Source organism: Hipposideros armiger, unplaced genomic scaffold (assembly GCF_001890085.2).
Source record: "Hipposideros armiger isolate ML-2016 unplaced genomic scaffold, ASM189008v1 scaffold_10, whole genome shotgun sequence".
Taxonomy (NCBI): domain Eukaryota; kingdom Metazoa; phylum Chordata; class Mammalia; order Chiroptera; family Hipposideridae; genus Hipposideros; species Hipposideros armiger.
Window position 1 is genome coordinate 6,280,917 of NW_017731360.1, and position 25,069 is coordinate 6,305,985.

General features: G+C 47.6%; 2 protein-coding genes across 3 annotated transcripts; one reads left to right on the forward strand and one right to left on the reverse strand.

Moving 5' to 3' along the window:
• Nucleotides 1-682: 682 nt before the first annotated feature.
• On the forward strand, nucleotides 683-22,916 carry BSDC1 (BSD domain containing 1). Of its 2 annotated transcripts, XM_019659385.1 has the most exons (11): nucleotides 683-739; nucleotides 1,009-1,069; nucleotides 6,274-6,390; nucleotides 8,265-8,432; nucleotides 9,799-9,853; nucleotides 11,730-11,845; nucleotides 12,309-12,377; nucleotides 12,552-12,630; nucleotides 13,562-14,041; nucleotides 19,413-19,516; nucleotides 20,947-22,484. In XM_019659385.1, exons 1-11 carry the CDS (start codon nucleotides 729-731, stop codon nucleotides 20,977-20,979), a joined length of 1,293 nt encoding a protein of 430 aa, XP_019514930.1. In that variant the 5' UTR covers nucleotides 683-728; the 3' UTR covers nucleotides 20,980-22,484. The 2 variants fall into 2 exon arrangements, with proteins under 2 accessions (XP_019514930.1, XP_019514938.1); XM_019659393.1 differs by lacking the exon at nucleotides 12,309-12,377 and having other exon boundaries at nucleotides 696-739; nucleotides 20,947-22,916.
• TSSK3 (testis specific serine kinase 3) lies at nucleotides 21,696-25,056 on the reverse strand. The gene is made up of 2 exons (XM_019659419.1): nucleotides 24,396-25,056; nucleotides 21,696-23,750 (listed from the first exon to the last, which is right to left on the reverse strand). The coding sequence occupies exons 1-2, from the start codon at nucleotides 24,538-24,540 to the stop codon at nucleotides 23,086-23,088; spliced, it is 810 nt and encodes a 269-aa protein (XP_019514964.1). The 5' UTR covers nucleotides 24,541-25,056; the 3' UTR covers nucleotides 21,696-23,085.
• Nucleotides 25,057-25,069: the final 13 nt, after the last annotated feature.

The window sequence follows — 25,069 nt, forward strand, 5'->3', positions numbered from 1 at the left end:
CACACCACCCCAACCCCCACCCCCAATCTCCCTCCTCCTGGCTGTCTCCGCAGTTTTCCTGAACACATCCAGCCGGAGTTTTGAGTTGGGCCGCCAAAAATTGAGGTAATTGAATGTATGTCTCCCTGATAGCCTGAGAGCCCCTCCTGAGGCTGCATCAAAGTCACTTCTTAATTTTTCTCCACACACCTCTAAACCCCCAGTCTGTGCTTGTTGAATTAGCCCGATGAAACCCCAAGTAGCTGCTATGCGATTGGTTTCATAAAGCAGGGGGCGGTCCTAGCTCTGTGTTCTGATATCCAGACTTTCGAGCTCCGGTCCGGCTCACTCCAGCCGGGCTCCCTCCCTTCTTTCTTTTTATTCCCAATTTTCCATCGCCCAGCCAGAGGGTCGATCGTGTCCCATAGCAGCCACCGTAGCGGACGTTGGCTGGTACGGAGAAAGATTCTAGGTTGGTGAGAGTGAGGCTATCGCTTGGGGTGGGCCTTAAGAGGAAATTCAGTGAGGATTGGATTAAGCAATCAGGGGCGGAGTTTAAGGGAGAACTCTGGACAGAGAATGGACCAAGCTCAAGGAGGCGGAGCCTAATGATGAAGCGGGCGGAGATTGGGCTGAGGGCGGTGTCCGCACGAGGATTGGGCCGAGCGTTCCGGGGAGGTGCTTGAGGGGGCGGTGCCGTGTCTCGGAAGTCAAAGGTCAGTAAATAGTGGTGATGTCATGCAGGCAAGATGGCGGAAGGGTGAGCCCGTCATCCAGCTCTCGGGCTTTGGGGCCTGAATTCTCCCAGGGTTGGGGTGTTGGGCCAGGGTCCCCATGGGGAACAGGAGGCCAGCGCGGCGGTGGACGGAGCTGAAAAGGCGGGGTGGGGTCGCAGTGTGAGAGGGTGGGGAAGCGGTCTGCGAAGCCTCAGCCCGCGCGCGGGCCACATCCAAGGGGGAAATTGAGACCCGATCGTTGCGCGGGCGAGAGTCGCACTGCGGAGCCGCTAGATGTGTCTGTCTTCCACAGGGAGGACGTGGGATGGTGGCGGAGCTGGCTGCAGCAGAGCTACCAGGCAGTCAAGGAAAAGGTAAGCCGGGCCGGCTGGGCCCCGCGCCGCCTCTTTTTAACCTGTCCCGAGCGGCCCCGCCCGACCTGTGTGTGTGTGCCCGGTCTCAGGAATGAGGCCGACTTGGTCCCTACTTTTAGACACTTTAGGTCTACGGGAGGACAGACCCCCACCCCCCACTCAGACCAATGTGACACTAGCCCCGATGAAATAAAGATTGTTTAAAGGCTGGAGCGACCCTTTCGTGGGAAGCCCATAGGAAGGAACAATTTATTCCAGCTCGGGAAATTCACAGCTTCGTAGAAGAGAGAACATTTGATGTAGGCCTTGAAGAAAAAGGATTCTAGCAACGGAAACTTAACTTCTATAGTCATTTAAATATTAGCGTATAGGAGTGCGCGTATGCCACAGCCAGCACTCTCTGACAGGTCCTGAGGATACCAAACAGATGCAAACCAGGGCTTCACAAAGCTCACAGTCTAGTGGGGAGACAGCAGTCCCTGTGGGATGAGTGAGGCTTGGCTCTGCCAGTGAACAATGCCATTGTGTGTTTCTGTTTCTTTCACTCCATCCTAGTTTGTCAAAACCAACCCAGATGAATTCTGAAAAAAGTTAATTACTGTTTACCTCATGCAACTGGGGTGAGTCCTGCTTCAGGGCAGACTCCCAGGAGGCTCCTGGTCTCAGTTAAATCAGTCCTCTACTCTGGGAGCATTTTTATCCTCCCCTGGCTGTATACTCCTGTCAGCTACAGCCCAGCAATTCTGAGAATGCTCTGAGCTGTTTATGTTTTGATGAGGACCAAGAGAGAATTTCACAGTGAGATTCAATAGAAGAGACCCTCAAGTAGTTTGCTTCCTGTTGATCAATCCAGTGAGAGTCTGACATTCATTTAGCAGTATGACATTCATTTAACAAATGTTGTGTGAAGGCCTCCTGTGTGTCCCTCACGATTGGTCTCACTGTAACTCGTGAAAAACAGGTAGTTGATTAACCTTCCATCTTTGTTTTTGGGGAACTCTCGTTTGAAAGCAAGGGGTGGGAGGTTAGTGTTGTTTCTGCCTTTGACAATACCCCATTTGTAAAAAGGAGACTTAATTTCCCTCTCTTAGCTACTTACTCTTATGAACCTGGGCAAGTTATGCAACTTCTGTAGGCCTTAGTTCCTCACCTGTAAAACGGGAATACTAATACATACCTGATAGGATTGTCGTGAGGATTAAATGATAATATATGTAAAGTACTAAGAATAATACCTAGCACACAATAAGTATTATGTAGGTGTTGGCTCTTTTTATTAAGTGCTGAAAGTGATGGGGAAACCCCTTAAATACCACCAGTCCATTTTTCCTTCCATTTTTATCTTGGTCTTTCAGTGCTTTCCTGGCCTTGCTTCCTTCCCTTTCTCTCCTGGTTCCATCTGGACCACTCAATTCCCAGCACCCTCAATTCTCTTGCACCCCGTAGCATACATTGCCCCCGAGATTAAAGCTCTGAGATGGTGCTATAATCTGCCTTCCTTTGCTCCTTCCTTCCTCCTGTAGTATGTGTGTGTGTACGTGCATGCTTGTCCACAGACACTGATAGAGAAAATCGCAATTCACTTTGGCCCCACCACAGATTTCCCCAACCTCATCTGGACCTGAGCACCCCCAAACAAGCTTTTTCAGTCTCTAATTTGCTTCTCCACCCCTTGCCTTCAGAAACTTTCCTCAAACCTAACTCTTCACTCAAGTCCCCTGTTCAACCACTTCATCTTTTACTTAAGAGAGACAACCTCAGCTCCTACTTTTTAAAACTTGAGGTCAACAGCATGATTCCTCTTAACTCCCTCCTACCCCTGAAGCCACTAGATAGAAAGTTATCTGTATACACACTCAGCTTGACCTACCACTTGCCAAATCCGGTGGATGGTTTTCAGCGCTTATCTTCCTGCAGCTTTCTGCTGCATTTGACACTAGTGATCTCTCCCTCTTTCTTGAAACTCTACTCCCTTAGCTTTTGTGACATGATTCTCTCTCAGTTCTTCATATACTTTTCCAGGCTTTCCTTTCCTGACTGTTTTCATTAGTTTCCTCTTCCTGTGCCTGCCCCTTAAAGTTATGTTTGAGGGACCTTGTCCTCAGTCCACTGCTCTGTTTACAAACTCTTCCTGGGCGACCTCCATTTTCATGTTAGGGTGACTCAGTCCTTTTCTCTGAGCTTTAGTGCTTGAAAATAGCTCTTGCTGGACAACTATTCCGGATAACCCACAGTCACTGCGGATTCTACGTGACCAAAGTAATTGTGATCATCATCTCTCTGAACCTGTTCCCCCTTCAGCATTTCCTGTATCAGTTGGCAGCATTACCTCTACCCTAGGTACCTAGTTTAACAGCCAGTGGCTCTTCCTTGACTCTGTTATCCTCAGTTAATACACCTGTTTAGCCACCAAATCTACCTTTTTTGCCTAATAATTATTTTCTGTGGTTTTGTTTGTTTGTTTTTAGCTGACACCTGTTGGCAGCTCAGCTTGGGCCGGGAATTGAACCGGCGACCCTGTTGCTCAGAGCTCGCACTCTTGAGCAAGCTCTTAACCATCTGAGCCACTCAGCCGGCCCCTTGCCTAATATTTCTTGAACTGTTCCTATATTCTTCATTCTTACCGGCACTGCCCTTATTTGTGTTCTTCTATTGTCTTTCCTGGACTATTGCAGCAGCCTCCTCGCTGGTCTTTTTCCCTCTTCTAATCTTGTCACCCTTGGAGCTATTCTCCATACTAGTCACTGAATGACCTATAAGAAAGGCAAATCTCATCATGTTCCACCTCCTTCAAATCTTTGGTGGCTCCCCATCACCCGTAGGGCTGACCAGGTGCTCTATGGTTGCCTTTGGCAACCTCTTCAGCTTTATCCCTTACCACTTCTGCCTTACCTTATGTTCAATTAGGACTAAAATGCTTGTAGGCCTCAGGAAAGCCCATGCTCCACCATGTCCAGGCTTCCTTAGCTAACTCTTGCCCAGTCTTTAGGGCACAGTCCATGCTTCCCTTCACCAAGTCTTTCCCATAATACACTGGTCAGTGATCTGTCCTTGCATGTCAACACTGTTATGTGAGCATTTTATCTAGCAGACTGTGACAAGCTTGAGGACAAGCACCATGTTTATTCATATTTGTCCCCTCCAAGCTCACAGTCTAGTGAGGGAGACAACCATTCATCAAATAATCATGTAGATGGATATATAATTTAAATTATTACCCTGGTCCATGTAAATTTAACAAGCAAACATTTTTTGAGCATCTACTCCATTTCAGACTGTATGTCAGACACTGGGAAAGCATCAGTGAACAAAAACATGGGTTCTGTGTTCACAGAACTCACAGTTTATGCAGGATAGACATTGAAGAGGTAATCAAATCTAAAGTGTGAGAAATGTTAAAGAGGAGGATGTGCAGGTACCCTTAGGACACGAAGCAGGGGAGCCAACCTAGTCTGAGGTGGCATCAGGGAAGCTTCTCCAGGGAAGTGACATTTAAGCATAGATCTGAAGGAGAATCGAGTTGGCTAGGTGAGAGGGTTCACTCATTGTGCTTGCTCGCTTCTTTGCTTTCAATAGTTAGAACTGTATGTCAAGGAGAGGGAATGATGTATTCAAACACCCTGAGGTCAGGAAGATGCTAGAGCATTTGAGAAACTTGGGGAAGGCCGGCTGTAGCTCAGTGGTAGGGGATGAGAGTCTGCCACAGGCAAAATTATATGGGCCTTGTAAGTGAAGGTAAAGATTTTATACTTGCTGTTAGATGCTGTGTAACCACTGAAGAATGTAAAGCAGGGGTATCATGGTCTGCTCTGACTTACAGTGCTCCCACTGGTGTCAGGAGGAGAACATAGTAGAGATAGCCGATACTACCTGGGAGGAATCCAGATGAAAGAGCAGCTTGGCCTGGACTAAGGTGGTAGCAGTGTGGATGGAAAGAGAGAATTAATAAACCACCCCTCCACCCCAATTAAGGAGTCCCAAGTCTGATAGGGATGCATGATTCCTACCCTCAGAGAAGCCTCTGGCTGATAAGATGAAACTGTCCCAGTCATAGACTTGCCAGGCTGATGAAAGCTAAGCAGGCCCTTCCCCCAAGAAAAAAATACTAGAATACTCAAAAACATGCTTTAAAAGATGGTTATCCTTGTGTAAAATGAGAGGGCTTGCAAGGGTGAGCATAGAGGTAGTCCAGGAAGGCATCCTTGAGTGGATGAGGATGAAGCAAGACGGTAAGACTTAGACAAGAGCGGAGGGCCTACTACCTCAAGCTGGATCTGAATGCAGGGTAAGCAGCAGATTGGTCTAACAGGCAAATATCAGTTTTGCCCAAATGAGCTCTAAGGGTGAATTAGAACCCTGAAATGGTGGAACCAAGAAAGCCTTGGAGAGAATCCAATCCAATATTTATCTTTTTTTTTTTTTTTAAGCTGAGCCATCCTGCCACCTGTTGGCAGCTCAGCAGCTGCTCAGCTCAGGCCGGGAATCAAAGCACTGTTGCTCAGAGCTCAGAGCTCAAACTCTTGAGCGAGCTCTTAACCAACTGAGCCACTCGGCCAGCCCCCAACATTTATCTTAGCACACACTTTGTTGAATGTAAAAATCACACCTTTTTACTGGTATTAATTTGTCAAGAATCACTCAAAAGTTTTCTAAACTATTGCTGTTACTAATGCAACATGTTTATTAAAACTTTCAGACAAATAATTTCACATACTGCCTTATATTTCAACTGAATTTCCCTGTAACAAAAAAAGTAAAAATAAAAGCACTTTCCTTTGCTAAAGCATCACATACCTTTTCTTCATGTTGTTTGAAACAAACATGTCTTAAAGCATATCAAAGCAATGCAACGAAGTCTGTTTTGTTTGCAGACTGTATGTGCCTCCTTCCCCAGTCTGCTCTTGAGAACCACTGACCTAGTGTACCTCCCTCATTTTATAGGAGACAGCTGAGGACTAGAAGAGTTACTCATGGCTATATAGCTTGTGGCAGTCCCCGTTCTCAGAGCAGCGGGAAGTTCCTCTGTTCTCTTTTGTCGGGTACCAGGTCATAGAATTGGGACAAGTGAGCATTGTTTCTGAGCCCAGACGTCCTATGTCACTTGCCTTTTCTATGTGTCTGTCTGGTACCGAAGAAGCACAGGGAACAGGAAGAAAGGGTGGTGGTGCCAGCAGGCTCTGTCATCCCTCTCTGTCTTCCCATAGTCCTCTGAAGCCTTGGAGTTCATGAAACGGGACCTGACAGAGTTCACCCAGGTGGTACAGCATGACACGGCCTGCACCATTGCAGCCACAGCCAGTGTGGTCAAGGAGAAGCTGGCTGTGAGTACCCCTGTACCCTCCAAGTGACTGTCCCTAACAGCCTGACCTGCCCTGGGACCCGGGCAGGGGCTCCCAAAGTTTCTACCGTTATTTTTTCATGATTGCTTTTCCCCATGGGCTCCCATTTTGAAAGAATTGTGTCTGTCAAGCAAACAAGCTACATGTATTAAGTAAAAATAAGCTTTCCCACTTATGTATTGCCAAACGACAATTTTGAAAATATAGATAAGTAAAAGAAAGAAAGGCCTAGAGACACCCATAACTCCATCTCTCAGAGGTAACTACTGTTAATATTTGGGGACTATATCCCTTATGTACGTTTTCTTTTTCAAAATTGGAATCAACTGAATACCATGTTTGGAACCTTCCTTTTGACCTAATCATTGCAGACTTCGTTCAGCAGCCTCACAAATGGCATGGTATTCTATTATATGGATTTAACCAGTTCCTAGTTTTCTGTTTCAGTTTCTTCCAGAATGTTAACAGAGCTACAGTGAACATTCTGATTGTTAAATTTTTGCCCTTAGTATTTTCTTTATAATAAAATATTAGAAGGGGTCAGGGTGAGTACAGTTTTAGGCCTTTTAATATCTATTGCAAAACTCCCCTCCAGAAAGGTTGTGCTAACTTATATTCTTACCGGCCCTGTTTTTATTAATTAGAGATGTACAGTGGAGTCCTCTTGTTAGATAGGAATTAGATTTTGAAGTCACTGTGAAAGTGAAAATTGTGTATAGTCAAAGATACTCGTTTAAGTCTCAAGTTTCTGATGAAGTACAGTGTATTGGTTTTATATTACAGTTTTCCCTTTAGTATTGGAACAGATTGCCGTTTCTTCATTTGATCACCAGCTGCATCATCTGCCTTGTGACTAAAGGCCATATTATGAAAAACTCGTTTTGAAGCTTTGTAGCCAAGTTTGTTTGGCTGAATGTTGTAAAATACTGTCTGCCTGCATAGCTACTGATGAGCATGAATGACACATAATCATCCTGCTGAACTGCGCTAAGTAGCAGAGACAGCACTTATTTCTTTTGTTAATAATTACTTTTTTCATTCAACAGATATGATTGAATACCTCTACCAGCATGTGCTAGGCATTGTGATAGGTTCTAGGTTTAAAATGCCTGAGCAGCCTAATCAGGAATAAATATTATAGTTTTATAGTTTTCCATGGGGATTTTAGAGACTGACCCTGTCTCCCAGCATCCCATCCCTGCTTGCTCAAGGGCGTTCTGACCAGTGTGGCTCAAGTGTGGTGTCTTGCTTGCCCCTTCTGTGAGGTCCATACATTGGCCCTTAGCTGGTCTCAGCCTTGCCTGTGGGCAAGGCTCTCTGTTTTCACCTTGCCCATATTTCCCCAACCTTCATATATAAAATATTTCCTAAGCAGTGATGATGATGAAATTGTGATATTACAGTACTGCTATTTATTAAATGTTTGCTATGTGCCTGGCATTGTACATGCCTTATCTCTTTTAATCACAGTAGCCCTCTGAAAGAAGTATATTTATCTGCATTTTCCAAATGAGGAAACAGAGACTCAGGAAGGGTTTAGGTTTCATAACCAACAAGTAGTAGAGCTGGAATTCAGATTCAAGTTGGACTCCACAACAGTACCTTTCCCATCACTCTGCCCTCAGGTCCTCTTCCCCTCTGAATGTTTAAGGCCAGCTGCACCTCATTTGGGGGAGGAGACACTCTCTTTCCTCCAGCCCCAGAGATGGTGTGAGAGGTCCTGAGCACTTGCCTGCCCCTCCCCCTCACACACACATTATACTTTTGCTCCTGATGCTTCACTCCGCCATACCCCGTATCCCAGATTGCAGCCTGCTCTTGGGCCACTTGCTTCCTCTGCTGGCTTCTCTCTGCAGACTGAAGGCTCCTCAGGGGCAACGGAGAAAATGAAGAAGGGTTTGTCTGACTTCCTAGGGGTGATCTCTGATACCTTTGCTCCCTCACCGGACAAAACTATCGACTGCGATGTCATCACTCTGATGGGCACACCCTCTGGCACAGCTGAACCCTATGATGGCACCAAGGTATTCACTAGTAGCCTCCACTGCAGATGCCTAACAGCCCTGAACTCTAGCTTACCACCTGTACTCACAAAAGCAATACATGTTTAGGCTAAAAAATAAATATATGTGTATAACTAAATTGGTGAATACCAATAAGCAAGAAGATAATCATTTGTAACCCTATAATCCCATCACTCAAACAGAACCAGTAATTTCTTGTTGGTGTATAACCTTCCATTTCTTTTTGTTTGCTAACATGGGTAAAGATAGTTTGGGTTTTTTTCTTCTTTAAAAAAAGATACTTTATGCATGCAATTTTGTAACATGCTTTTAAAAAATTTGTAATAAACTTAGCTCCTTACCTGATCACCATCATTTTTAATATATTTAAATTCTTGCAAGTAAATATAGCATAATTTATGGATTCCTTTCAACCGTAATATGGAATGCTGTTAGGAGCATCTTTCCAGGCATGATCTTCTCCACATTTGGGTTATTTAGGACTAATGTCCAATAAGAAAAAATGTGCAGGGGGGAGGGTGTCTTCAAAGCATTTAAATCAACAAGAGTAGTATATTTTTACCACATTTTATTTTCCTATTACTTCTTGGATTTAATGGAATGTTTTCTCCTAAATTCACAGTGTGGTGTCATAGCACTTAGGCCTTCTTTGGAGCATTTTACCACATTGAATTTCCATTCCAAACGTACTGATTTTCCAAGCATGTTTTTCAGCACTACAATTGGCACCACCACTTAGTGAACGTTTGAATGGAATTGTGACTTTTTTTTAATGATAGGATTTTATATGACAGTGACTCACTGAACCATTTGCCGAAGGTCTGATGCAGACAGCCAGCGCATCCTTCACGTAATACTGAGGAAGGAAGTGGGGGGCTTTCTGTTTACCAGCTACAGGTTGCCACTTCTGTAGCCCTAACGGGAACACAGCTCACAGTTCACTTGACAGACTGGCTGTGAAATTAAAAAATTCTTGATGAATGGTTTTAATTTAGGGGAGTTACATTATTTGAAAACTTGCCCATACATTTGGACTTTATTAATATATTTGCACTAGCATTTTTCATATTTCACATAATTTAAAAGCATTTCATACATATAATATTGTAGCCTGTTTACACTGTATTTTCTTAGTTCCCAGGGGTGAAATACTGGTTGAAAGACCATTTTTTGGGGAGCCCCAGTTTTGGACTCCTGGCCTACCTAGTGCCCCACTCTCTAGCCAGTGTTCATTGACAAGTCCCCTGTGGGTATGGTAGTCAACAGGGGAGAAGTTGGATGGTGGATGACTGGGTACTCAGGCAGAAAGGGGTGCATTCTTTGCCCAGCACCCCAGAATTTATTATCTCTTCTCTGTTTCTTATAGGCTCGCCTCTATAGCCTGCAGTCAGACCCAGCAACGTACTGCAATGAACCAGATGGTGAGGGGATAATAGTGAGAGGGCGGGCTTGCAGGGCAGAGCTATGCGTTCTGTTCATCTGTGGTAGCAGTGGCCAGGCACCCCTGTGTAGAGGGGACCAGAGTGGGCTAGTATGTACCTTCCATCTGGTGGGATGCGTTGATGGTCCCTGTTCCTCCTTGAACCCAGGCTGTGTTCATCCCTATTTGCAGAGGCTTTGCTCCTCTTCCTCATCTTCAGCCCAGGCTCCCTCCCAGTGCTGCTGCCCTGCCTGTTTGCTAAACCCCTGCTGTGCAGCAAGCCCCAGGCTGGGAACTGGAGATCAGAAATGATCTTAACCTGGTCCAGACCTCCAGGAACCTGCTGTTAGGAAAGGCAAACAGGAAAGAGTGAATAAAGCAAAGGTAGTAGAGATGGAGTGACTGCTTCCACAGAAAGATGGGGGCAATGTGAACCTAAAGGAATGGCACCCAACCTAGCCTGGGAACCTAGGATGTGACACTTGAATTGAGGTTTTAAGGATGAATTAGCAGTAAACTAATTTTACTTTTAGAAATGGAGGGTGAGTGTTCTCGCATGGCTACAGGACATTTGAGGATCCAGAAGGAACAGGGAGTACCTAGGCATTTGGGAAGGCTAGATTGAAGGGTGCATGTGAGGCAGTGGAGGCAGTGAGAGCTGTCATGGGAGCCAGACTGCAATGCTTTGGGTGCCAGACGAAGCAGTTTGAATTGTGTCCTAAAATGCTCAAGGTAGTGCTTCTTAACTGTGTTTTGGTTACAAAGGCCTTTAAAAATCTGTTGAAAATGACAAGCCCTCTTGTCATTATATGCAGAATAGGAATTCTTTGACCCTTTGAAGCATGTCTTTGGACCCTAACTTAAAAGGCCCTCCTATAGAGAACTGTTGAAGGGTTTTGAGGCCTGCGGTGATTCGGATTTTACACTTTATAGAAGAGCCCTGGGCAGTGTTGTAAAAGATGAAATAGAGGGAGAGACAGAAGACAGGAAGACAGGTTAGGAGGGTTGGTAGCAGTCCTCACATCAGAGGTAGCGCCAGGACATAGGAAGTGGCAGGAGGAATGCGGAGGACGGTGTGCATGTTCAAGACTCTGAGGAAGTAGAATCCAGAGTGACTGGACAGAGGGGCATCTAGGAGGGTCCCCAGGTTTCCAGTGGGTAACTGGGTAGGACAGGTTGGTCAGGAAAGAAAATGACAGCACTTTCGATTCACAGCACCTGTGCAGGTGGACGAGTCCAGGGGACCCCTGGACCCCTGGATCTGGAGCTCAGAAGGGTAGCCGGGGCTGCAAAGAAAGACGGAGGCAATTGTCAGTGGGAGGAGAAGGTTGAAAACTCATGGTTTACTGGAGGTTACATTGGGAGAAAATAGAGAATGAGGAGAGATAAGGAAAGAGAGAAGCCCATGGAAGACTCAGATGAAGCTAGAGAAGTGGGAGAAAGATCACAAGACTGAGAAGCCAGGGGAGAAGAGGGCTTCCAGAGGAAAGCAGCGGCTCCCAGGGTCAGAAACTGTGGATTAGTCACATGAGGGAGGACAGAGAAGTCGCCATTGGATCTGGCAACATGGGTCACTTGGGTGGCTTGAGAAGAGCTGTTTCAGAGAGGATCGAGTGCAGTGGGCTAAAAAAGGGAGCAGGCATGGGAGAGAATGGAGTCTGCAGCCCTTCCAGAGATCACTTAGGTGCTGCACCCTAATATCAGTGAAGTCCACCTACCCCTTCACCCTGCCTTACCCACCACCTTGGGCCAAATGACTGAAAAAACTGTAAACTTTCCTCATTGTCCATATGCAAGCATAGGTGTGTTTTCTGTAGGCCCAGTGTTTTTTCCCCAGACCCAGGGAACTCTGACCATCAGTGTCTGTCCCTCTACAGGGCCCCCGGAATTGTTTGACGCCTGGCTTTCCCAGTTCTGCTTGGAGGAGAAGAAGGGGGAGATCTCAGACCTCCTTGTAGGCAGCCCCTCCATCCGGGCCCTCTACACCAAGATGGTAAGGGCCCAGCCGGCAGGACTCCCAGCTTGAGGTGTTAGGAGGTGGGAGGGACATGTTCAGAGTATTTTGGAGTCATCTGGCCTAGAGAGCAATGGGAGATCGATAGAGCCAGTGGGAGACCCTGTACAGCCTAAACCAGCCAGGTCCTGAACTGAGAATCTGCATGAGGGAAACTGATTTGCCAGGCTTCTGGCAGTCATGGTGAGAAATGGAAGGGCTGGCAAAGACTGATGGGAGTTCCTTTCTCCCTCCTGGCCAAGATGGTCCAGGAAGGTAGCAGGGGGGAGGGTGGGGGTAGGGGAATGGGGATGGTGGTGAAGTAGAAGTGCTCTGATTATCACTGTTCAGCCACTAATTGTGTCTGAAATCCAGAGTGTCTGGGAGCTGGCTGATAAAGCTGGGAACGCAGATCCCACACAACCACTCCAAAAGTCTCATCTCTGCTGTCCCCTCCCTCCAGGTGCCAGCAGCTGTTTCCCATTCAGAATTCTGGCATCGATATTTCTATAAAGTTCATCAATTAGAGCAGGTATGCTGCCCTAGCCTGAGGAGGTACTCCACTCAGCCATGGGGGGAGTGGGCTAGATTTTGTTGAGGGAATAAGGGGACAAAGGGTGCCAAGAGTTCTGGGATCTCCTGACTTCCCAGGGTCTGGGAAGAGGGTGCCCTGACTACTCCTGGCCATCTGCTCCCCCACACCCAGGAGCAGGCCCGGAGGGATGCCCTGAAGCAGCGGGCAGAACAGAGCATCTCTGAGGAGCCTGGATGGGAGGAGGAAGAAGGTAAGGGGTATTGAGAGGTGATGGGCAGGTAACCGGTCCTGCCTGTGGGGCAATGCCTGGGCCATTCTCTCTGAGGCCTGGAGAGACATGGCACCCTGGGGAAGAGTGGGGAATGAGTGCAGTGTGTGCGCACACCAAGGACAGGCTGGGCTAACAAGGAGATGTGTACCAAGGCTGGCGGAATCCCAGGTTTAGGTACAGAAAGCACATGTGTCAGTTGCAGCAGACTCCCAGCCATGGACCAGCTCCTTCAGAGTCACCTGGAACACTTACTGAAATTACAGACTCCTTTCCCCTCCTTGTAAGACTGTGGGGATGTGGCCAAACTTGTATTTTTAACAAGCTTCCCTAATAATGTCAATGCCCGTCCAGACTTAGGAACTGCTGGCTTAGGGAGGGAACTGTGCAGCCTCTACCTGGTAGCTTAGCTTATGACAGTGTGTTGGAGCCATCTGCATGATATAATATTAACACATTTATTAAGTGCTTATATGCCCAACCTGTGTTAAGAGCTTTACTTGTGTGGTCATTACCACAACTCCATTACCCCTCTTTTATGAATGGGGCAGGTAAATTAAAGAAATGTTAAGTGCCTTGTCCAAGATCATACACCTAGGATGTAGCAGAGCCTGACCTGAACCCAAAACTGATTTACAGTCTTGGCTTTCTAATCTATAATGCCATCTTGGGCTGTGTTTCTGGAAGCTGAGTGCCCACCAGACATGTGCTAGGCCTCACAGGTAGGACAGACGTTGACCAACAGGAAGTACCTGCAGAAGAACCCTGATGGAGGGGGTGAGGAAACTGGCACCCTTTAGTCTTGATCAGAGTGAGTTTTGGCAGGATCCTGAAGTCTGTCTTCAGAGAGCTCCAAGGCTATCTTGGGGCTGACCAGGGCACATTGCCCTCTTTCTCTACCTTTTCTCGACAGAGGAGCTTGTTGGCATTTCCCCCACATCTCCAAAAGAGGCAAAGGTTCCTGTGGTCAAAACTTCCACATCCCTTGAAGAAGGACCTGGCCCCCAGAGCCCCTGTGAAGAGAATCTGGTGACTCCAGTTGAGCCTTCAAAAGAGGTGACCCCGTCAGAGAGCAGCGAGAGCGTCTCCCTCGTGACACAGATTGCCAAACCTGTCACCACATCTGAGGCACAAGTGCTGCCCAAGGACCTGTCCCAAAAGCTTCTAGAGGCATCTTTGGAGGAACATGGCCTGGCTGTGGATGTGGGTGAGACTGGACCCCCACCCCCAGCTCAGTCCAAGCCTCAAACCCCTGCCGGCCGCCCCAGTGGCCCAGAGCCCAGGCCTCCAGCCAGAGTAGAGACTCTCAGGGAGGAGGTGCTCACAGACTTACGAGTGTTTGAGCTGAACTCGGACAGTGGGAAGTCCACACCTTCCAACAATGGAAAGAAAGGTAAGTCAAGGCCAAAGCCCAGGGAAGTTTGTGGGGCAGGGTAGGTAAGAGATGACACCTCATGAGACAGGTTTCTCTCCTTGTCCCTTTTGAGGATCCTAGGAGCAGATGTCCTTCATTTGTGATATGATGATGATGACAGCTGCTAATATTGAGCATCATTTACCATATTTCATCAATTCTAAGATGCACTGATTCTCAGAAATAAAGATGCATCTTATAATTGTTGGGTCTTAGAGTCAACAAAATAAGATTTATGTCAGATCCTGTGCTAAGTTTGTAATATTACATTTTAATTTCTCACATCTCACAACCCAGTGAGGTTGGTATTACTGTCCTTGTTTTACAGATGAAGAAAGTGAGGCTCAGAAATGTTAAGTAACTTGCTCAAGTTCACATGGCCAGTGGTGGCGAGTCCAGATTCAGACTCAGGTCTGTCTGACTTGAAGCGTATGCCCTTAACTTCTACCACACGGTACCAATTTCTGTCCTTCTGGACAATTCAGCCTTATCCTGGGCTGGGAATTCCTGGGACATTAATTGATGTCCAGGGTTTTCTCTCCTGGGTGACCTCAGGACAGTCATTAGCTTCCCTAAGCCCTCATTAATTATTATGAAACATAAAAAAACTTACATGTACAGTTTAAAGAAGAATAAAGTGAACACTCATGAACTTGCTATGAGGAAGCTTAAGTAATAGAGCTTTAGTTTCTGATCTGTATAGTGGAATTTTAGTCTGCAGACTCTTTGATTTTATGTCAAGAGGAACCTCTCTAACTCCTGGAATTAAAGGACAATGATAGCTCTGCTGTCAACTTTTCTGCCACATCCAAAATACCTCTCTAGAGATAGGTGATTATTAGCAAGACCTTCCCTCCGCTCCTCTCTCACACACACACGTACTGTGTTTGCCAACACTCTGTACCAGTCAGCCACAAAGCTTGCCCAGCTAGTGAGCGCTGGCCTGCTGGCACAGTGAGACTGGTTTGCTGCAGCGCATGGGAAATGGGTCCTACCACACACTATTTCGCTCTCTGATGGAAAACTGCAGGGTTTCTAGTTTCCAACACAGTGCTCTCCTTCTGACTCTGATTCAGTGACATCATCCATGGAACCCCTCCCTACTCTTTATGAGACACCGAGGAGCGAGGGGCAAAAGCTGCAAGCTTTGTGATGAAGCACAGAGAAGTATGTGACAGACTTGGTACTGGAGAGTTTCAGAGAAAGACGGAAACTCTGGGCATCAGCGAGTGTTTCACCAGGGAGACAGACGCTGTATAGGAGAATTGGAGAGCTTGGGGCAGGTGTGGGGGAGTAGTCCAGGCTGAGGGGGCTACAAAGTCCTGATAGCAGGGGCATGTGGCACATTTAAGGGGTGGTAACCAAAGTCCACTTTTGTGTATTGTCTCCTAGGAGACGGAGGAACAGAAAGGGTCGATGGGTTGGCTCAGAAATAGAACTTAAGAACTTAAAATCCTAAGCTGAATTCAGAAGGCTGGACTTGGTGCCACAAAGCAGCAGGGCATGCTGCTTATGTTATATGCCCAACCTATACTAAGAGCCTTACATGTAGAGGCTAAGGGCTCAGGCACTGGAGTGCCGACAGCTCTGGGTTCAAATCCCAGCTTTGCTCATAAGCTATGTGATTTCAGAAAAGTTATTGATTTCTAAGCCTCCATTCACTCCTCTGTAAATTGGGGGTAATTGTTCTATGACAGGTCCTCAGTCAGGGAAGAAATTTTGAGTAGAGCCCTGCTTTGGAGAAATGATAAGAGGTACCCTTCTCTGAGCACTTTCTATATGTCTGTATAGTTCTATCCTAAGCACTTGATATGCATAATCACTCAATCTTCACAAAAGCCCTGTGAGATCTGTGCAGTTTTCCCTTTTTTCACTGGTAGGTAACTGAGGTCAATGACCCACCCAATAAGAATTTGGAAAAGTGTGCATGCAATAGTCCCTTAGGGGAGTGGAAGAGTAGGTGAATACCGACGGGAGGTGCGACGTTGCTGAGTGGGTGGGTTGTACTAAAGGCCCACTTGAGGTCATGGTCATGAATTTTAAGAGACCCCAATCAGCACTCTTATACTTTTGTCCAGCCATGTTTGGTTGCTCAGGTCCAGGCACAGAGCAGAGGCGGAGTTGGATTTAACCAGGTTTCAAGTTTAGCCAGGTGAAATCAGTAAAGGAAAAGAAGAGCGTTCAAGTATATGCAACAAGTGATCAGAATGATGGCTCATGGAATCTGAGCTGGATAAAGGAGGAATAACAGTAAAAGAGTTGGAGGGTTAAAGAATTATAGGTTCCATTTGGAATTGGGCTACTAGAGAGTGTGATGAGAAAAAAAATGAGTGGTGGGTGGGTGGAGACCAGACAAAATGAGATTATGGGGAAGATGCAGTGTTAGCTCTTAATCGCTCTGCTGTACACTCTTTGATGTACTAGGGGATTCTCGAAAAGAAGGGCTGGGGATTCGATGCAGAAGACCCACCAGACATAGTTGTAGTCACTTAGTGGGGGGAAGCCAGGGTCTTGGAATAAGGAGGGACCGTGGAGGGAATAAATCTTGAAGAATGGAGGCCTGGAGACAGAGCGACTCCTTTCCCCTCTTATGTCCACTTTCTAAGATGACATGAGGGAGGCTTGGTCTTAGGGTGCAGTAGAGTCTTGGTCTTAGGGTGCAGTGGCCAAGCCATAGGGTCTCCCAAGGTCCCAGGGTGATCTCCATAATTGCAGAGCTGCTGCCCACCTGAGGTTTGTAATTAGAAAACAGTAAAACTCCATCATGAAGTCTAAAATGGTTGCATGGATGAGTTTTGTGCCACGTGCACAGTGAAGTGGAAATCTTAGTACTCTCATTGTGTCACAAGACAGGATGGTGGGAGGAGGCAGGTGGCAGAGAGAACCCAGATTCACATCTCTGCCACTCACAGCCGTCATTTCCTCATCTGTAAATTGGGACTGTAAATACGCATCCTAGAGGGTGGATGTGAAGAGCTCCAAAAAATTTAGCTGATATTCTGTTCCCCACCCCCGGCAGGGTGTTCCCTAGCATTTAAGCCTGAAGAAGAGAGTTTCAAATCCCTAGAGGGCAACCTGAGGTTAGGAAAAGCTGTCATGGCCATAGCCACAGCCACAGCTCTGAAGTGAGGAATCCGCCAGGAGTCGGGCCTCTGCCCCACAGGAAGCCTGCATGGACAGATAGCCAGGTGCATGCCACCAATGTGTCCTGAATGCACAGGGATACTTCGATGTGGAGTCAGGAGGACTGGCTCCTGGCTGCTGATCTGCCCCTGTCCAGCTGTGGGACCTTGCACAACATTATTTAACTCTGAGACAAGGCATTTAACGACTGCATTTGTTAAATACCCACTATGTATATATATTATAGGCACTTTACATTGATATCTCTATTCTTAACCATTGTATCTCAAACTGCAGGCCCTAGGTCTACACAGAATCATCCACATACCTGTTTATAATGTAGAATTCTGGGCTACCACCTAGATCTGCTGAATCTGAATGAGAGGGTGGGAGGCAAGAGTCTGCATTCTAGTAAGCGCCTCCGGTGGTTCTTTGCAAAGAGGGTGGTTTTATCCTTATTTTATAAATAAACCAAAGCTCAGAATAACTTGCCCAAGACTGTACAATAGATAAAAGAGTAGGGATTCCACCCAGGTCTGCGTGGCTCCAGAGACCATGCTCTTAACCACACTGCTTGTGGCTGGATAGGTGGCTAGGAAGAGAGAGCAGTGGGAGACCCCTTATAAGGAATGTGGGGGCTGAGCCTACCACATTAGGGGGATCTCAGAACCTAGGCACCTGGTGAGGAGTAAGCTGGACAAAGAAATGAGATGTTTACAGGTCATGCCATTGGGGGATGAGGGGCCTACTCTTTTTAAAGCTGTTTTCTAAAAAAAAAGATTACAAAGTAATATGTGTTCATTTTAGGGGGGGAAAAAAAAACCACCAAGAAAATTACCCCATGACCTCATCACCTAGAGATAACTATTGTTAGTATTTTCGGGGTATCTTGCTCATCTTTCCTGTATGTGTGCATGCATCTGTGAGCATATTTTTTAAATGGACTCATACTGCATATACTTTTTTTTTTTTACAGGAATTATTTTTGTAGTTTTCTTCTTAGTAATAACTGTCACGTGTACTTTTTTTTGTATTGCCTTTAAGAAGTCATACCCAAATATGAGTGTTTAGCGCAGTGGTTGTAAAACTTTAGCAGCCATCAGAATCACCTAGAGCAGGGATGAGTACACTGTTTCTGTGTAGGGCAGGATCACAAATATTTTAGACTTTTGGGGGCATACAGCTTCTGTCCCAACTACTCAGCTCTGCTATTGTAGCCTGAAAGCAGCCATAAGTAGTATGTACACAAATGCCCATGGCTGTGTGCCAAATTTTTATTTTCAGAAACAGGTGGCAGGGTGGATTAGGTCTGTGGGCCATAGTTTGCCAACTCCTAGTTTAGAGAAAGGGTCCATGAATGTTTACTGAGTACAAGCTATGTGTTTTAGTCACTTGGAATATGTAAGAAAGTAAAACAAAGATCCCGCCTGCCCTTGGGGAGCTCTCATTCGAGCTCCTCTATTATTAGACAGTAAATATACTAAATAAGTCTGATGGCATAATATGCTAGAAAGTGATAACACAATAGGAAAAAATAACTAGAGCAGAGGGAGGGAGATGGGCTGCAAGTTAAAAAGACAATTAGGGTAGGCCACATTTAGATGGTGAGATTTGAGCAAAGGTGTGAAGGAAGTGAGGAGTTGGTCTGTGGATATCTGAGGAAGAGAGTTCCAAGTACAGGGAACAGGCCATGCAAAGGCCCTAAGGTGGGAAGTGCCTGGAGTGGCAAGATCCCTGTAGATAGAATGGAATGAGTAGAGAGGAAGAGATTCACTGTTTATTTCCTCTGGAAGATTTCTGGGGCTCCCAGGGAACCTCTGGACCCAAGTGCTTCTCCACTATTCAGTAGCTTGCTTTTTCTCTCTTAATAGTTTCATCCTATTTGTTATACACATGAGTATTCTACAGCCTAACCTGTAAAAGCCACGACTGATGTTCCATCACGACTACACCGTTTATTTGTGTAATTCCCTCTTAGTGGACTTTCAGGTAGCTTTTAAAATTTTCATCACTGTAGCAACTACAGTGAACATGCTTCTGGCTAAATTTTTTACTGAATCTAGGATTTCCTTAGATTCCTAAAAGTGGGAAGCGAGCTAGAGTGACAGCAGAACACAAAGATGTTTGGTGTGTATTTGTCAGGCCCTTTTAAAGGGTGCCATCATCCCCAGCTACGACCTCCTCACATACCCCTTCCTGCCTTTCACACTGTGGATCATGGTTCCAGGCTCAAGCACCGACATCAGCGAGGACTGGGAGAAGGACTTTGACTTGGACATGACTGAAGAAGAGGTGCAGATGGCACTTTCTAAAGTAGATGCCTCCGGTGAGGTGAGTGGACGTGGCTGGCCACAGGGAAGCAAGCCCAGAGGTCCCAGGGGCTGAGGACTCTCCCCACCAAGCCCACCTGTCCCCTCGGGGTAGATCCCTGTGCCTATCTGAGATGGCACGCTACAGGAAAGAGCTAGAGCATCCCACTCAGGCCCTGAGCAGTTGTCTTCAGTAGGCTTTGCTTCCCCTCAGTTCGGGGTGGATGGGTGGGAGAGTTCCTGACAGCTCTGTGTCAAAACCACCTGAGGAACTACTAAAAATAAAGACGCCAAACCCTGCCCTGGATCTTCTGACTCATGGTTTCCCGGTGTGGGACCTGAGCAGATACCTAGCCTAGAAGACAAAATACAGTGTGATCTAGGGCGAATCATTTAACCTGAGCCTCTATTTTCCCATCTGAAACATGGAATTGATAATTATAAGCTGTGATAGACAATGCATGTTGACATGATAGGCATAGTGCCAGGGACATGGAAGCACTAGTAGATGTTACGAAACCACCACAAAACCCAGTCCAGTTATAAGCTCAGAGGCCTATTACTCGTTCTTCACTACCTCTCAAAATTAAGAATGGGTCATTTTGAATGAGGCTGGGAAAAAAGCTCTCACAACTAATAGGCATCAGGACTGCGGCTCCAGCCCAGACATCGGATTCAAGTCAGTGTTACTTCCACTGTCACACAAGAACCACATGGTTCTTTCCATCATGAAGCTCATGAACCTGCTAAAAGAGGTGAACAGATTAGAGGCATGGGAAGGGCCTCATTTTTCATACTGGAAAACTGAAACCTGGGGAGAGGCAGTGACCTGTGCAAGAGCACATTGCTGTATCCAAGGCAGAGAAGGTGCTCTGTCATGCCACGGGAGCATCATGGCTCTTGTGTCTTTGCAGCCCTCTTTTAAAACTTGATAGTCTGCCTGAGCAGAGTTATACCAGGCAGGAATCCATTGACAGCAGGCCATGAGAAAGTTGACCGGAGACTTCAGCTGGGGACCAGGGTGCTGGAACCCCTAGTAAAGACCCTGTGAGCACCTGTAGTCCCCAGGGCCATGCTTGCTCCTAATTATAGTGCCATTCTCCAAGTTCTCTGCCCCTCAGCGTCAAGTTCTTATCTGCCCAGCAGGAGACAAGTTTTCCTTAAGGGATTAACTTCCTTTAGGCAAGGCATCCCCTTGTGGAGTTCATCGTTGGTTGGTGGAAGCATTTCCTCTGGAACAATCAGAACAGCAGAGCCACCCCTTAGGCAAAGGGCATCTCTACTCCCCAGACATGTCCCTAAGACCACTGTCCAGAGTATGGCCCAGGGTAGTGGGGGGAGTTAGGAGAAAGGCTATCCAGAAATGGAGGCGGCACGGGGAGCTTGGGTCTGGGCTTGACTCAGAGGAGTAAACATGTGTTTGTGCTCTCCATTATCCCCTCCCATTTGCAGCTGGAAGATGTGGAGTGGGAGGACTGGGAATGAGGGGAGCCAAGGCAAGCAGCTCCCCCTCCCACAGCACCTCCCACCTCCCTCGCTCATCTCACCCCAGCCCTGGAAGACACTGACCAAGAATGTCCCCCGAATGGCCTCTATCAACCAGAGCTCTCAGCCCAGATTCTGGGTTGCTCCTTACTGGCCCTTTGGATCTCTGCTCACATCTGGGAAGGGGCTCACAAAATCCAAACCAAGAACTCTGACTTGTGCCAACTGTAGAATGACCTAAGGGGGAGGAAACCTACCCCCTCACCAGAAGAGCCTACATTTCTCTGCTGAATACCCACTGTTCCTGGGGACTCTTGCTGGGAAGTCCCAAGGGATAGCTCCATACCTTCTGCCTATGTGGACAGAGCTAAACCACCGGTCTCTTGGAGGAAGCCCAGGCAAAATACTATCCACCCTTTAAGCAAGCAAGGAAGGCCATGCCACCTGCCCTTGGCTCGACAGAGATGACGAACACATTTTGATTCCTAGCCCATCGGGTAAGAGACATTGGACTCTGGGAAATTTGCCTTTCTTGGGAATCTCCCCTTCCCAGTTCATTTTCCATTCCTGAAAAGGTTCCTTGAGGTTCAGAATCTAGAGACCAAACCTTTCCAGTCCAGGCTGGTATGTCCCTAACGTCTTTCCCAGGGCTTCTTCATGTCAGATGCACCCAAGTCCTTAGCCCAGCTGTGCCACCTGCAAGACTCTGCTCTTGCTTTTCCTCCCTTCCTCAAGAAGGGAAGGGCAGCTTCAAACCTGCTGTGTGTTGTCTGGTGGGGTACCTTGTGCAGCCAGCTACCCATCTCAACTCCCCTGGACATGAGGACACAAGCCACCTCCCAGCAGTACGGAGCAGTGATCAAAGCCGAGCATTCACGACTCTAGTAAGCCCAACTTCTCCGCCTCAGCCCTTCTGTTTCTTGAAGGGGTGTGCTGGGATGAACTTCCTGAGACTCTCATCAGACTTCTGCAAAAGCTCTTCTCCCTGAAGACAGACCCAGTCTTTGTGGCTCTCATCCTCCACTCTGGTAAAGATGCACCTCTCGTGGGGGAATGAGGGGCTGCGGGAATTCCTGGAGACCCTGGTGCTTCACGACGCTGCTCTGGTGATTCTTGTACGTACATAGTCTGGTGTGTTCACCAATGATTTAATGGGATCGTGGTCAGGGATGCCGAGAGCGGTGGTCACTTCCACTTCAAACCTTCAGTGAGGGGGTAGGACGGAGAGAATGCTGAATCTTTGATGGGATGGGGTTTTTCTCTTTGTAATTATTTCTTTAGTTTAATTAATCTTTTGGTTGTTTGTGCAATATTATATATTTTAAATTATAATGCATCTCCCCAGAGTATTTTGTAGCCGGGAAAAGAAAAAAGGAAAAAAAAGTAAAAAACAAAGATTCCAACAGCTGTTAGTTTTGTAATTAAAAAAGAAAGAAAAAAGAACTTTGTCCTGAACCTTTTCCAGACTTGCCGTTAACAGCATTAAAGAAATTCAACAAAAGCTGGAAGGTGTCTGGGGGTGTTTTTGTCCCCAACGGCAGCTGCCCTGGAGCCAGGGCAGGACTCATGCCCTGTGCAGAGTGGCTTCCTGGCTTGGAATCTGGGCGAGGGGAATGGTGGGGGGACTAGCCTGGGTCCTGAGTAAGTCCCTTGTCCTCATCCCAGACTCAGTTTGGCCCTTGGGATGAGGAATGGACAGGGCCCCCAACAGGCCTGTGACCAAGACAAGGAGTCAAAAGGCCAACTCTGCAGTCCCAACACTTCTGCTTTTATTTGGAAAGGAAGTTGCAGCAACAGTGGCTCCAGTTGCTCTTGGTCATTGTTCTCTCCTCCCCCTGTATGTGTATAATTCTGGGGTCTATTTTTAATTAACTTTAGTTAAAACACTTGTATGAAAATCACTTGTCAGCAGTAATAAAAGGGAAGTCTGAATGAGACCCTCTGGTTCCATGAAGATCTTTAAAGGGAAAGAGAAGGCTGGGGAGGGTGTAACCAAGTTTTAGGATAAATAAACTTAAAAGTGTAAAATATATATCACCATTTTAGAAGCGGGTTTTTGGGTTTGCTTTCTCCCCCTGCTTTATTGGAGAGGACTTGCCATTGCTTTTATGAAGTGCTTGCTAGCCATGGATGCCAACTAACTTCTTCGATTGAAGGCCTGAGGATCATGTCCGGTTCCAGGAGCTGCTTAAGCAAGTCCTGGCATTCAGCCGAGATGCCCAGATGAGTGGGGAAGGACACCCCCTTCTGCTGCTGCCACAGCATCTTGGGAATGTCTGTGTCGTCAAAAGGTAGGCTGGCACAGAGCATGACGTAGAGGACAACGCCCATGCTCCAGACGTCCCCCTTCTTGCTGTCATGGGGAATACCCTGCAGCACCTCAGGGGCGGCATAGGCTGTGCTGCCGCAGAAGGTCTGGCTCAGCTCCCGGCGTGACTTGGGCAACACCTTGGCGAAGCCAAAGTCAGTCAGCTTCAGGTTGAAGCCCTGCAACAAGGCGTTCTCACACTTGAGATCCCGATGGGCTACTCCACAACCATGGCAGTAGCGGATGGCCTCGACCATCTGACGGAAGAGGGCCTTGGCCCGGCTCTCAGGCATTGGCCCCCCATTCAGCACGCAGTCAAAGACATCCCCTCCCTCAGCCAGCTCCATCACCAGGTAGATTTTCCCGTCTGCAGACTCCAGCATCTCATACACCTGGATGATATTCTTGTGGTCCAGGGTACGGACAATCTGGAGCTCCCGAGGCAGGAATCTCTGGATAAACTCTGGGGAAACGAGGAAGAGATGGGGTATCAAGTCCAGGAGGGCCTAACTCCTCCCGCCTGCCTTCCAACATCTGCCTGCCAGCCCGTCTGCCCACACACCATGTCTGGTTCTATTATTTTTGCAGTTAATATATTATTCAAAGGAACTACTCACTGCCAACTTCAGGGACTGTTGTGAGCAGCCTGTGACCATGGATATCCAAATCTTTGTGGGACATTTAAACAAAGCCACTGAATCTCAGGAGGCTGCCCCCAGTGTGGTGAGCCGGCTCCTCTTATCCCTGTCTCCTGACCCACAGTTCTTTCCATGAGCCCGGTCTTTTTCCCATTTCTACCTGCTTCTACACCAGCTCTTGCCCTCCGGTAGCCCTGGCCGTGGCCTCTCTGCCAATCTGTTCCCCTGGCAGGCTCAGGTTCTGCCTCCAAGGACCCTTCACCTCCTGCCACTTTAACCTTGGATTTTTTGGAGGGTGTGATGTTCCTGGACTTCCAACATCCCTCTGTTCCCCACTGACCTACCCCAGAGCCACAATCCCTTGCTTCACTTGGTTACTGACTAAAAGGGGAGGAGAGAATAGTCCTGACTGGAGGAAGCGCCCTCCCACCTCAGCCAGCCCCTCCTTCTCCAGAGGGGCCCCAGCTCACCTTCTGGCCCTCCCATCTTGTCTATAATTTTAATTGCCACCTTTCTTTGGTGTTTTTTGGAAAATGCTTCTTTGACTTTTGAGTAGGTCCCTTCCCCAATGGTCTTGCCCAGCTGGTACCCATTGGAGAGCAGAAAGTCCTCCATGCTGTCTAATGCCTCCTTCCTTCCTATCACCCTCTCAGCTCATGCTGCCTCTGTGAGGCAGCTCTACTCCACCATCGCCCTTGACCCGGTCCTTTTCCCACCAAGGACTTCATCCGCAGCGGCCCCCAGCGCTAGAACATTCTCCGTCTGGACAGAGCAGCCGCAGGTGGTGGAGAGGGAGAGGGCCCGACATTTTAAAACTCCGGTCCAATTGTGATGTAAATGTGTGACCCTTGGCCAAAATGGGTAGTACCCCTACCTGCTCGCACCACCACCACCACCACCAAACACAGCACTGGTTAAGTCCCTGTCGCGCTCCCGCCCCCACGCCAGGCAGTGAGCCGCAGCCCCGCCTGGGGTGAGGGTGGGGCACTCCGGGGTGGACGCGCTGCCCAGGAAGCCAGGATCCTTTTCGTCGAAGCCGCCTCATAACTGATTGTCGCCGCCTGCGCCCCCATCCGGCCGCTGGGGGTCTGCGCCACCCAGTCTTAAGGTGCTATGGCGGGAGCCCTCTGGCTCCCGGGTCGCG